The sequence below is a fragment of the Bidens hawaiensis genome, unplaced genomic scaffold (genome assembly GCF_021521415.1).
Source record: "Bidens hawaiensis isolate Kalapana, Puna unplaced genomic scaffold, B.hawaiensis_p1.1 tig00018033_1, whole genome shotgun sequence".
Classification (NCBI taxonomy): domain Eukaryota; kingdom Viridiplantae; phylum Streptophyta; class Magnoliopsida; order Asterales; family Asteraceae; genus Bidens; species Bidens hawaiensis.
This window is the reverse complement of record NW_027492722.1, coordinates 259,845-273,308: the sequence shown is the minus strand read 5'-3', so window position 1 is coordinate 273,308 and position 13,464 is coordinate 259,845. Positions and strand designations below refer to the sequence as shown.

Genomic DNA, 13,464 nt, shown 5'->3' with positions numbered 1-13,464 from the left:
TGGGGCGCCAAGGGGGCTTTAAACCATAACGGAGCGTTATAGAGAAGGGCTTCGAAGCCCCCGGTGCCCACGTGACGTTGACGTGGCACTATGGAGGGGCTTCGATGCCCCTCACCATAGCATACAACCTAATAACGAATTACCTTTTACTTTATTGTCGTGTGCCTCGACCCAGGATAAGAAGAAGATTGGATCGTTAATACATTTTCAATTGAAGAACTAAAATTTTAATTTGTAGCCACAACAAATTGAGCAAACTTTGTGTGCGTTTATATGTATAACGAAAATCTATTTAAGAAAACTCATGAAACCATAGTGTAACAATCAACTTGTTTTTTGATTTTTAACACAATATAATACATGTTATCATCACGTAAAGAAATAATTTACCTATGAGTTATACTATAGCTTGTTTGAATTCGAAGGATTCATGGAAAGATGCGTTAACGTCTCATTTGGTTGATGCGGACCATGGTGCGAAGTAACTGCACATAATGTAAGCGTATATAGTGCATGCCATTGAAACTGTACAAGCCAAGCGCAAGTTAATATCATTCCACCTCTTTGGTTTGCTTCACTATCCGACTGATTGAGTCCAAGACACATGCCACAAAAGTCGATTCTAAATATCTATTTCACACTCGGATACTAGAATCTGATAAACTGTAATTGAAAACTACATTACCCGGTGAAACGAGAGTACGGTAGCCGACGAAGCCTAAAGTACTACCCGAGGGGGCCCCAAGTACCCAACCGACGAAATTTTATATTAATTTATGATATTAAATGAGTTTAAAAAAAAAAGTGAAAAAAATTCCTGTTGTATCATAAATAAACAATCCAAAACACCCAACTCAACTCATTCAATTTCAACATCCAAGAAAGAGGAACCCAGAGAGAGAAAGCAAGCAGGCAACAACTCTGTTGTACTGTATGGCGCCTTGGTAAACTAATTCTCATTCAACAACACACACAGAGAAATTGCAATTTGCAAGCAAACCCATAAAGAAAGATACGTATATATCTATCTATACACACACAGAAAGAGCTTGTGTGACAAACAAACAAACCCTCTTCTTTCTGTCACTAAAAAACTCGATCCGAACCAAAACCCATTAACATTTCGATATGGGTTTCACTGTATAGTGTTGATAGATTATTAAAAACACAATCTTTAATTGTATAGCTATATATAATCGAATAATGCAAACGTCACAGTCCGATCCGGTGACCTCGTCAGGTCCTCAAACAGGGCTCGAAGGTAACTTAACTTGCAATTTCCCATTTTTATTGTTTAATTGTTTGATTATTAAATGCCAATTTAGGGTTTTGACTGTTGATCGTTTGATGGTGAATGCAGAGCCTTTGTACCCTGAACGGTCCGATGCGGCTGATTGTATTTATTATTTGAGAACTGGGTTTTGTGGCTATGGTTCTCGGTGTCGGTTTAACCATCCCCGTGATCGCGGTTCGGTAATTTACTAATTTTCCCCAAATTGCAACGTGTTTTTGTTGTTATTTGTGATCAAGAAGCAAATTTGATGTTTTGAGTTTATGGATCTGTTTGGGAATTGGATCATTTTGGGTTTGTGTTTTTTGATTTCACATGCATTTAGTTAAATTAGATTATTTTTTTTTGGGTGTGTTTTGATAGGTTTATGGAGCTATGAGGTCTAGTCGCGAAGAGTATCCGGAACGGATCGGTGAACCCGTGTGTCAGGTATAATTTAGCAAGATTGAATATTTTAGCAAGATACAAACTTGTTCATTGCTTGTTGGTATAATTTATAAAACATGGATTGTTTGCATTTGGATGTATATTTATAGCTTTGGTTTATAAATAGATTTCATAACTAACTTGTCCTACAAAGATTATGATCCAAATTTAATGCTCAAAGTTTCGTCTTTTTGTTAAGTTTGATTTAGTTGAAGCATAAATTCTGTTTTTTATTGTGATGTTTGGTAGTTGAAAGACTGTAGATTCTGTATACATCATCGCAGTTTCGTTTTTATTTTAGTTATACTTGACATAATCTTTTTCTGTTTATAGATTTGTCTGTTGATGATGAATTTATATTTTTATATAATTTGTGCGTCTTTATCTGTTTTGTTAGTACTATATGCGAACGGGGATGTGCAAGTTTGGTGCTTCATGCAAATATCATCATCCAAGACAGGGAGTTGGGTCATCAAGTACAGTGCTGTTAAATATATCTGGATACCCTCTGCGCCCCGTGAGTTCCTGTTTACTTTGTGTGGGCTGGGTATTGGGTCAAAACGGGCTGGGTTGACTAATAAACACCTTAACTGTTTTGTGATTTTTATAACTATGATGAGCTACATATGATTATAAAAACTATATTATTAAAAATACGTTTTAACTTCAAGTTCCTGTTTCTTTTTTTTTTGTCTTTTTCTTTTCAGGGGTGACAAGCATGCGGGGTTGGGTGATGGGTGAAACTAAATTCGGGTCAAAACGGTCCAGGCCGACCGATAAACACGTTTAACCATTTTTATGATTTTTCTAACTATGTTGAGCTAAATATGATCATAAAAACTACATTATTAAAAATAAATCAACTTTCATCAAAAAAAGATGAGCTTTTAATCTGTTTGACCCATTTGAGCCAAACCTACTCGTTTATAGGTGACGGGGCGAAATATTCGACTCTATTTATGAATATTATCTTCTTATTAATTTGAGTTTTCACATAATATTCTCTCCTCAGGGTGAAAAAGAGTGTTCATACTATGTCAAAACAGGGCAGTGTAAATTTGGGGTCACCTGTAAATTTCATCATCCCCAGCCCGCCGCCATCGTTCCACCACCACCGCAGCCACAAGTGCCGCCACCTGAATCTACACCTTCTGCTATATACCCATCTCAAGTGTTTGCAAGACCTTCCCTTCTTCCAGGCTCATATATGCCTGGGCCCTACAGCCCGGTCCTACTTCCACCCGGAATGGTCCCATTTTCAGGATGGAATCCTTATCAGGTGTTTATGATTTTTATTTATTTTATTTTTTTTTAGTTTAAAAGTTCACATTTTCTGTAGAATGACTTAATTGTGATGGTTTTAGGCACCTGTAAATGTAAATCCGGAAGCTTCTTCTAATACTGTTGGAGCAGGCTCATTTTATGCAATGGCGCCTCATTTGTCTTCTCCTGTTCCTGCATACACTGGAGCGTACCTTTCTATGCCATCTTCTTCTGTTAAAAAAGAACACTCGTTTCCTGAACGACCTGGTGAACCCGAATGCCAGTACTTCTTGAAAACGGGGGATTGTAAATTTGGTTCTTCGTGTAGATATCATCATCCGCCTGAGTGGACTGTACCAAAGTCAAACTTTGCGCTTAGCCCAATGGGCCTTCCCCTCCGCCCAGTAAGCATTTCTACATATCCCTGGTTTGATATCTTATGTTCTGGTTTCAGCGTATTTCATTCATGTTTCGTAGTGCAACAAATGTAAATGTAGATGGGCGGGTGAGCTAGGGCTGTAAACGAGCTGAACCAGGGTGGCTTCGGGCTTGGCTGGTTTATTTTAGCGAGCTTAAACTCGAGCCAGTTGGTGGCTTGTTGAGCGGGATCGTTTAGTTAAAAAAAAGTAACTTTTTATATGTTACACATATTGATATACATATACAAAAACTATAGATAATAATTACAACCTACACAATGAAGAATTTTAAACCACAGAGTTCATTATATATATATATATATATATATTAAAATATGGGCTTTACTTTTAAACGAGGCAAACAAGAATTTTCAATATTAAAAGTTTCAGTTATTTATTTATTTTTTATTTTTTTTGTTAAAAATAGTCATACGGTTTTAAGTTTTATCGTCGATCTTGGCTCGAGCTTGGCATGCTTACAGGTCATGCCATTTTCAAGCGAGCAACAAGCTTTTTGAACAGCTCTAGGTGGGCAGTGAAGAGGTATGCACCCGCCTTAACATCGAGCGGGGCGGGTCAACCCACAAGATATAGACAAGAGGCTTGAAATCAGGATGTCATGAAGACGCAAAGCCAAAACCTATGCGCGTGGCGCATATCACATATGCTCACGCATCACATATGCTCACGCATATCATATATGCTCATGTATCACATATGCTCACGCATATCGCATATGCTCACGCATATCGCATATGCTCACGCATCACATATGCTCACGCATATCACATCTGCGCGTGGTGCATATCACATATGCTCACGCATATTACATATGCTTGCGCATATCACATGCTCACGCATATCACATCTGCGCGTGAGAATAAAGAGAAGACCTCGCGCATCCCCAGGATAGGCGCATATCACACATGCACACAATCAACCACGTCCTTATCCAAATCAGGATAAGGACAACCATGATTGTGCTCATCAGACAACCTTCCAGAAGGTATCCTTTAAGGAATAAAGAATATGCTGATGTTGACAGCTGCCAATGAAGGGTGGACAACTCAGCAAAGCCCATGTGCTACCACGTGATTGCACATGGGTCAGGTGAAATACCTTGGTCAGAGAATAATCAATGAAAAAGCACCAGGTGTCCTAAGGACACGTGGCGCGAAGCAATAGGAGGAGGCTAAAAAGGCCCTAATTGGGTCTGAGCCCAATCATTGAAAACCCTAATACTATAAATACCACACCACCTCCACAGTGGGAGGTAAGCAAGAAAATATATTCTAAGTCCTTACTCACTTTCACATTCTTATCATCTTCTCCTACAATATCTTATTCTCACACCGGAGGGTTACCCCAAAGAGGACCCCTCTGTCCCTTTCTGAGGGGTAAGTTCACGATGCTGCTCATTTTGTAGGTGGAAGAACTCATATTCCGGAAAACCATCGGTGATACAGCATACTCATACCCGAGGAACGTTGATCGTATATAAGTAAGTCGATCCACGCTTCTTCATTGGCGCCATCACCTGTTACAACGGCAACAAAACCACTATTTCACCAATTTTCTCTCTGAAAATCTTCACCATGGTTTCCGTTGTTCGAAACAGCGATCAAGTTCTGGAGGATAATGAGCTTAAGGATGTTAATGAGGGACATCAGTTTCTGAGGGCGCCGCGTGATACTGCGCGCACCACCAGTAACCATCCCTTCATCACAACACCTCATAGCCAGACTGAAACTCCTCCAGACGATCTCACGTTCCAAAATCTGACTGGTGCAAAACAAAAAGGACCAATGGGTCCGGAAGTTGAAACCAATGACCCTAAAGAATGGCTCATAAACGAACAACGGCGTTTAATGGACAAATACAATGAGCTGGTAAAACACAAAAAGTTAGTCGACTTAACACAAAGGCTCGCATTTGATAAACAAACCATTCAGGGAACAACAAAAAAGGCGCGCGCGCCGGAAGATGGTCACTCTGTTCACACCGAACACGCTGACATTAGTGATGAGGAAGAGGTGCACAGCATGAGGAAGACGCGAGATACTCATGCAGGAGGTTCACAGCTTCGCGCACACATGAACATATCACCTGCAGCCAAAGTTGATATGGATTTATACACACCATACAACCCACAAGCAAAAGCGCAAGTGGACGTGACCACACCATATAGACCAGCCATCTTGGTAAAACACTCAAAATTCACTGAGCGCATCGCGAAGGCTCCCATTCAACACAAAACCAAGATGCCAAGTGGTTTAGACAAGTACGATGGCACAACAGATCCAGACGATTTCTTACAAGGTTTTTACAACACTGGAAACCTAGAAAGCTGGACGATGCCAACATGGTGTCACATGTTTGCTCGCTGCCTCACGGGCGCAGCGCGTGTCTGGTTCGAAAGCTTGCCGACACGACAAATCGATGGGTTCGAAGAGCTATTGGAAAAGTTCCAGGCTCACTTTGTACAGCAGCGCAGACACACGCGCGACCCCGATGACATCATGCACTGCGTGCGCAGTAATGATGAAACCATTGAAGACTACATAACTCGTTTCAATCAGGAATCTCTTGCAATTGGAGGCATCACTGAACAACTCTTGCGCGTGGCCTTTATACAAGGTGCGCGCAGTGATCAACTCCGCAGAGCTCTCGTGAGCAGAGATGGCATGCCAACCACTTGGGCTAAGCTTATGGAAGCATCGCGAGTCTTCGCGCGAAATGAAAAACAAATTGCCCAAGACAGAGCAAGAGATAGAGGGCATCAAACAGAAACACCACGCAACAATGAAAGGAGGGGCAAACAAAACTTCGTATGGTCCAGGTTGCAACAAACCAATTATTCTCCCGCAGAAAAGCAAGCGCAACAAAGTTCACCGCAGCCCCAAAAAGACATGCTTAATCGCGGAGAGGGGGACAGGAAGGAAGGCGCCAGAGAGCCTAACAGACCTCTACCAAGAATATGGACCCCCCTCACCAAAACGCCTTCGCAAGTGTTAAACACAGAGAATGTCAAGTTTAAAAGCCACAGGCCATTACTCCATAAGGGACCATCAAACAGTGGCAAGTATTGTGAGTTTCACAAATCCACAGGGCACAACACCGATGCATGCCACCATTTGAAGGATGCGATCGAAAAAGATGTAAAATCAGGCAAGTTGGCTCACCTGGTAAAAAATCTAAGACCAGAGAATGAACAACCAGACGGAGCCCCAGCCAGTAAAAAGTTCAAAAGAATCTGTGTAGCTGAAGGAGGAAGGCAAGGGCAAAGATCGAGGAAGAGAAGCGTGCAAGTCCAAGGGGATTGACGCGAGCAACAAGTAATCTTCCCAAGAATCAGAGGAGGCCCGTCTATCAGCAGTCCTCTAGTCATCACTGCACACATCGCTCATTATGAGGTGTCAAAAGTCCTGGTGGACACCGGCAGTGAATCAGACATCATGTATGAGCAATGTTTCAGGAAGTTGGATCCAGCAGACCAAGCAAGGCTCGAAATTGTGAATGCACCAATCTCGGGTGTCTCAAACGAAATTATTCACCCCCTAAGTCAGATACAATTCGAACTAACTATGGGGGATGAGAAACACAAGCGAACTGAAATTGTCAACTTCTTGGTCTTGCCCACCACTTCATGCCATAATATGATCTTGGGTAGAGGAACGATTGCCCAATTCAACGCCATACCAACAAGTCTTGCGACGTCCCGCGCTCTCAGGAAGGCTGACAAAATGGGCGCTGGAATTAGGGGAGCACACGATCACCTACAAACCTCGTCCAGCAATCAAGGGACAAGTTTTAGCTGATTTCATTGCAGAAATCCCTGAAGGAAAAGTCGAAGAGGCTCAGCGCGAAGTAGACCCTCCGCAAGCCAATAATGATGAAAATGTTTGGAGATTATTCACTGATGGAGCTTCAAACAACGAAGGGTCCGGCGCAGGCCTCAAACTGGTGGATCCAGAAAATCATGAGTATATTTACGCAATCAGGTTGGATTTCAAGAGCACCAACAATGAAGCTGAGTATGAAGCCCTGCTGGCTGGTTTGCGCATCGCGCACAAGTTCGGAGTTAAAAAGCTAGAGGCTCATGTCGATTCATACTTGGTAGCAGCACAGGTCAATGGCCTTTATGATGCCAAGGAGAACACTATGCCTCTGTATTTAGAAAAGTATGAGTACAAAAGATTAGGAAAATAAGTCAAAGTAAACTCATTAAGGTTAAAATACCTGCTCAAGGATGGGAATTGGAGTATTCAAGTACTTCTCCCCCACCTCGGCCATGTCAGCGCAGACAGCGTCGAGCTGATAAGGGTAGTCGGATGGATTCTTCTTCAGCATGCCATATTCATAGCCATCCTTAAACCCTTCAGCTCGACCCACCAAGCGCGATGCTGCATTGAAATCCATCACAAGGGTCTGAAACTCGTCTGAGTATTTCATCGCATAAGCGCAACGAGTCACACCCTGTGAAACTAGCCATTGACGATCCTACGCGAGGGAAGAAACAGACGTCTCAAGAGCAGGAATCTGAGAGTTTTAACAACTCAACAGTTTCCTTGGCTTGTTTTAGCTCTTCGTTGTCAGACGCGGCTGCCGCCAAGGCTTCATTCTTTTCCGCTCGCGCAGCATCGAGCTCTTTCTTCAGGCCCGCAACCTCATTCTCTAATAAAGATTTGTCAGTGTTAGCCTGCGCAAGAGTTTGGTCACGCGCCTCTGCCTCCAACTCCAGGTCACGCGCCCGGCGCGCGTACTTGGTGGCATCCGCTTCTGCCACCTGCAGCTTCTCCCGCGCTTCACAAAAGCAGCGTTGGCACTTGCCCGGTTCTCGCTAAGTTCCGCTTGGAGTTTCTCAGCCCTCTCTCGGGCATCAGATAGATTCCAAGCTGAAACCTTAGCCTCTCGCTTGGCCTCCACAAGGGCATCACGCACTTTTATATAATCATTGCGAAGCTCTTGGGAGGCAGCAAAGAACGCAGACCCAGCAAAAAGGTGGTCATTAAGCAAGTCCACGCGAGCGCGGTCCTCTTGAAACCTCCTCTCAGCCGGAGGAACAGAGTGAGCCCAGAAGTCTTCACATACGCCCATGGATTGAAATGAGCTATCTTCAGTGATATTCCAGCTCGGGCGGTATATGTGATCGGCTTCCTGCAAACACAAAGCAACGCAAAAGCAACGTTTTAGTCATCTAAACACTAATCTGGAAGTCCGCACAGCGGAGCAAAACAAACTTATACCTGCGGAGAGCCGGCAGAAAAGTCAGCGCCAGCCCCACGAGAAGAAGGCTGTGCCACGAAATCTCGTGGCGCTACAGGGCTTGCGCGGCCACCATCAGAACCTTTAGAATTGACCTCCTCATCATCCTCTGTAACAGGTCTCTTCTCATGCGACTTGGAAAAATCAAAAACAGTCTCACGAGGGCTGCGCGCAGGAGGAGGTGAGGGAGGTCTTGACGCCGTTAGATCAGCGCGTAAAATAGTCTCCTGCTCCTTAGTAATCCCAATGAGAGGAGATTCAGTGCTTGTTGAAGCAGGAGCAGAACTAACGGCGCCGGCGCCAGCAGTGCCACCAGCAGCTTGTGTGCCAGCTATAATTCCTATGAAAAAACCAACAAGGAGAAATGATTCATGACTTGATCTAAAGGAAAAAATCAGAAAATCAAAGCGCAATAAATACCTTGGCGCACCGCCGTCTGCTAATTGAGCATCGCCATGAAGTCCATTTTCCCCCTTTTCGAGGGAAAAAACAGGGGACTTCAAAGCAACCTTCGGCGCAGCCTCGGTACCTTGCTGCGCCTGAGGTTGAGCCACCAAAGTCGCCGGCTCTTCAAACATTTGAGTGAACAAAGCTTCATTAATAACTCTATCGGAATCACGCTCATAAAACCACAAAATATAAACAAAGTATACCTGTTGGAGAAGATGAAACAGCAGGCGCAGCGCCGCTTCCCTTGTCCGCCGCGCGAAGAGATGAGGTGGCAGCACCATACCTCGTGTGGACGGGAGGATTGCCCATACCTCGAGGTAAAGAAGACGAGGAAAACTTGGAGGTAAATCCCTTGGTTTTCTCAAGTCCCTTCGCTTGGGTAGGAGGAAGATTCTGGGCAACAGGGGCATCATTTTTCTTCTGTTTTTTACTGGCCCCTGCGCCAGTTTTGCCTTTAGCTTTGCGCTTGAGTTGTGGCGCCTCAGCTTTTTCCTCCTCCACCTCCTCTTCCGCAAGCTCCAACTCATAATTCTCGAGCGCATCTACAATACGTGCAACAGAAATGTTAACCAAATTTGGTATTCTAAAGGTATAAGCATAAGTACAAAGGCTTACCAGGCGCATCGCTGTCAAAGCAAAATTCTAAATCGACAGGGATGAACATATCATCGAAGCGATCGGGGAAAGCAACTTCCCCAGCGCTCAGCGCGACAGAGCCGCCCTCCATATGCTCGTCATAGGCGGCGTGGACGTATTCCTTGCTTACTGCATAAAACAAGACAAATGATATCAGCAAAACGAATTATATTCGCGCAGAAATAATGCAATGAGCAAATAACTCACCTAAGCCATCAACATGGACAACAGGCTCAGTCGCGCTGTCGGTCCACCTCTTGCTCATACCAACCCCCACCAGCGCCTCCTCGCAAATATTCTTGGCGGGGGATGGTTCAGCAGATAACTTGTTAACCCATGCGCCCGTTGGGTTCTTAAGAACATTCTCATCCGCGGGCGGAGAAGTGATCGAGCGCATGGTCATGCGGATGGGAATCACACCAGCCTTAATATAAAAAAAATTTTCAGCCCAGTCATGAAGGCTTTTGAAGGAAACAGTGCAGCACTTAACCTTCTGACTGCGCGGTATGAATGAGAACCAAGAGTCTTGGATTTTTGGCTTGTAAAAATATTGAAAGCGCCGAGGGGTGGGCTCCTCGCGCTGAGCTTTGCACATGAACTCAAAATGAGTCATGCGCACTAGTCCACAAGGATGGACTTAGGATATGTGAATCCCATAAAACTGAAGGAGCGCACCCATAAACCTTGTCATCGGAAGACGAAGGTTACAGTGAGTGAAAAAGTGAGAGTATAAAGAGATTTAGCCGGTGGGCGGATCTGCCGCCGTTTGCCCGGTCGCCGGGAGCAGACAGCTGTACTCAGGGAGAAAACCCTGAGAGGCGACGAGATTATCAAAGTCAGACTGTTTCAATTTGCAGGGAATCTCATCCCATCTCTTCACCGTTTTGTTCTTCCCCACCTCCTCCGACGAGGCCTCGGCAGCCCGTTTACCCTTGCCGGTCTTCTTCAAAGTGGACATAACCAACGACTTTACACGGCGTTTGCTGGGGGAAATTGTGGTGTCTGGGTTATCAGACATACAATTGTGAATCAAACAGTATGGTTAATTTAAGCACGGAAATCTGGAAGCAAAGGATAAAGGCTCTTAATTGGAATGAAAATTGAAGAAGAAAGAGCTCTGAAAATAACAATGAAGATGAAGAAAAAACCACTCAAAAGGCTTGCTTTTATAGGCCCAGGAGAGAGAAAGAAACAGGTAATGATCAGAGTTACGCTCACGCGCCCCCACTCGCAGGTGCAGGCCAACATGAGCGCGACACGTGTTCCTGACACTGTATGAGGAGACATGAAAGGCCACTGTAGCACCTCGAGCACACGAAAAGTCTGACACATAACGTCTCCATCTCTGACGCATGTCAGCACCAACCAACCACGTAAATGGACGATTCATTTCAACCAAAAGGATAGAATTTCGCGCAACGCACTTGTGAGAAATGAAAAAGAAAAGATAAACCCTATTAAAAAAGCAAACCATTAAGTCTAATATCTATCTTACCTTGCTCGCGCGAGACAAGACACACATTAGACTGGGGGGGCTTGAAGAGGTATGCACCCGCCTTAACATCGAGCGGGGCGGGTCAACCCACAAGATATAGACAAGAGGCTTGAAATCAGGATGTCATGAAGACGCAAAGCCAAAACCTATGCGCGTAGCGCATATCACATATGCTCACGCATCACATATGCTCACGCATATCACATCTGCGCGTGGCGCATCTGCGCGTGGCGCATATCACATATGCTCACGCATATCACATATGCTCACGCATATCACATGCTCACGCATATCACATCTGCGCATGAGAATAAAGAGAAGACCTCGCGCATCCCCAGGATAGGCGCATATCACACATGCACACAATCAACCACGTCCTTATCCAAATCAGGATAAGGACAACCATGATTGTGCTCATCAGACAACCTTCCAGAAGGTATCCTTTAAGGAATAAAGAATATGCTGATGTTGACAGCTGCCAATGAAGGGTGGACAACTCAGCAAAGTCCATGTGCTACCACGTGATTGCACATGGGTCAGGTGAAATACCTTGGTCAGAGAATAATCAATGAAAAAGCACCAGGTGTCCTAAGGACACGTGGCGCGAAGCAATAGGAGGAGGCCAAAAAGGCCCTAATTGGGTCTGAGCCCAATCATTGAAAACCCTAATACTATAAATACCACACCACCTCCACAGTGGGAGGTAAGCAAGAAAATATATTCTAAGTCCTTACTCACTTTCACATTCTTATCATTTTCTCCTACAATATCTTATTCTCACACCGGAGGGTTACCCCAAAGAGGACCCCTCTGTCCCTTTCTGAGGGGTAAGTTCACGGTGCTGCTCATTTTGTAGGTGGAAGAACTCATATTCCGGAAAACCATCGGTGATACAGCACACTCATACCCGAGGAACGTTGATCGTATATAAGTAAGTCGATCCACGCTTCTTCAGGCAGGTCTGGTGGGTTGGGTAAGGGGTCAAATGGGTTTTTGGGGGGTTGAAAAAAGACATTTTAGATTGGTCAAAACGGGCTTAGGTTGACACCAACAGCTTTTGTCCATTTTTACAAATAGTGAATATGTTAATTATGATTATGTTCAGAATAATAATTGAAGAGTATGCTTGCTTTGAACTCGTTTTAGTTGAAACACTTCCGATGTTGACCACCATAAAACTAAAATTAAACGTATCAAAATAAACATCTTTATCTTTATGCATGTTCTATGTTCATCGCATGATAATATTGTCTACTTATGATATTGTTTCAGGGTGCTCCTCTTTGTACACTTTATACTCAAAAGGGGGTGTGTAAGTTCGGTCCATCATGCAGATTTGACCACCCAATGGGAACATTAAGTTACAGTCCATCCGCGTCTTCACTAGCCGACATGCCCATTGCACCATATCCAGTTGGCTCATCAAATGTCACCCTGGCTCCATCATCATCTTCATCCGAGTTGAGGCCTGAACTTATTTCTACATCCGACATAGACGGTCTCAGTCTCTCCACCAGCATGCCTAGCGGCTCCGCCAGTTCAAGTTTGTCCCAAAGCATGCCAGTTTCCGACTCAACTGGCGGCACTAGCACCACCCGTCACCATTCCACATAACAAGTGGTACCGGTTCACATCAATCACATTATATGAACCTAACATGTTTTTTTTTATTTTTTTTTATTTTTGTGGTGAGTCCTGTAACGAGGACTCGGTGTTCACATATTTACATGGCCTCCATTTGTAGTCTTTAATAAGCCAAAAACGCGTAGGTAAACCATATATAGTTTCCCACCCGCCTCGAATTAGCTTTTGAATAACCATAAGGGAAAAAAAGAAGACATGGATTATGTGTAATGTGTTTATTTATATGTTGTGCCTCCAAGTACAAAGTGAATGTTGTTATCCCATCTTTTTGTTGGATTTGGATTTAGTTTTAGATTATGATACAGTGGTGCTTGTTGTCCTACACAATAAAAGATAGATATATAATGTAAGGATTATTTGAATACTTTTGTATGAATGTTACAAACTAGGATTTTCTACAATTTCTCTACATATGCGGATATGCCGTAGTTTGCTAGAGCTAGGGATGACGATGGGGTCGTTATCCCGTGTTTGATAGCAAAACTGTTTTCGTATCTGGTCTCATACCTGTCGGGTGTGATTTCCCAGCGCGGGATCCTCATCTATTTAATGTTTTCAAATATCTAACGTCTTAA

At 43.8% G+C, this 13,464-nt stretch overlaps 1 protein-coding gene across 1 annotated transcript; it reads left to right on the top strand.

Annotated features, from left to right (window-relative positions):
- The first annotated feature begins 1,203 nt into the window (after positions 1 to 1,203).
- LOC143555272 (zinc finger CCCH domain-containing protein 34-like) lies at positions 1,204 to 12,915 on the top strand. Its single transcript, XM_077044856.1, has 7 exons — positions 1,204 to 1,261; positions 1,361 to 1,473; positions 1,655 to 1,720; positions 2,115 to 2,234; positions 2,730 to 2,996; positions 3,082 to 3,384; positions 12,518 to 12,915. The coding sequence occupies exons 1-7, from the start codon at positions 1,204 to 1,206 to the stop codon at positions 12,857 to 12,859; spliced, it is 1,269 nt and encodes a 422-aa protein (XP_076900971.1). The 3' UTR covers positions 12,860 to 12,915.
- Positions 12,916 to 13,464: the final 549 nt, after the last annotated feature.

Coding starts and splice junctions, on each gene's coding strand:
- LOC143555272 (XM_077044856.1), top strand. CDS start 1,204: ATGCAAACGTCACAGTCCGATCCGGTGACCTCGTCAGGTCCTCAAACA. Junction 1,721..2,114: donor TCGGTGAACCCGTGTGTCAG/GTATAATTTAGC, acceptor CTGTTTTGTTAG/TACTATATGCGAACGGGGAT. Junction 2,997..3,081: donor CAGGATGGAATCCTTATCAG/GTGTTTATGATT, acceptor TGATGGTTTTAG/GCACCTGTAAATGTAAATCC.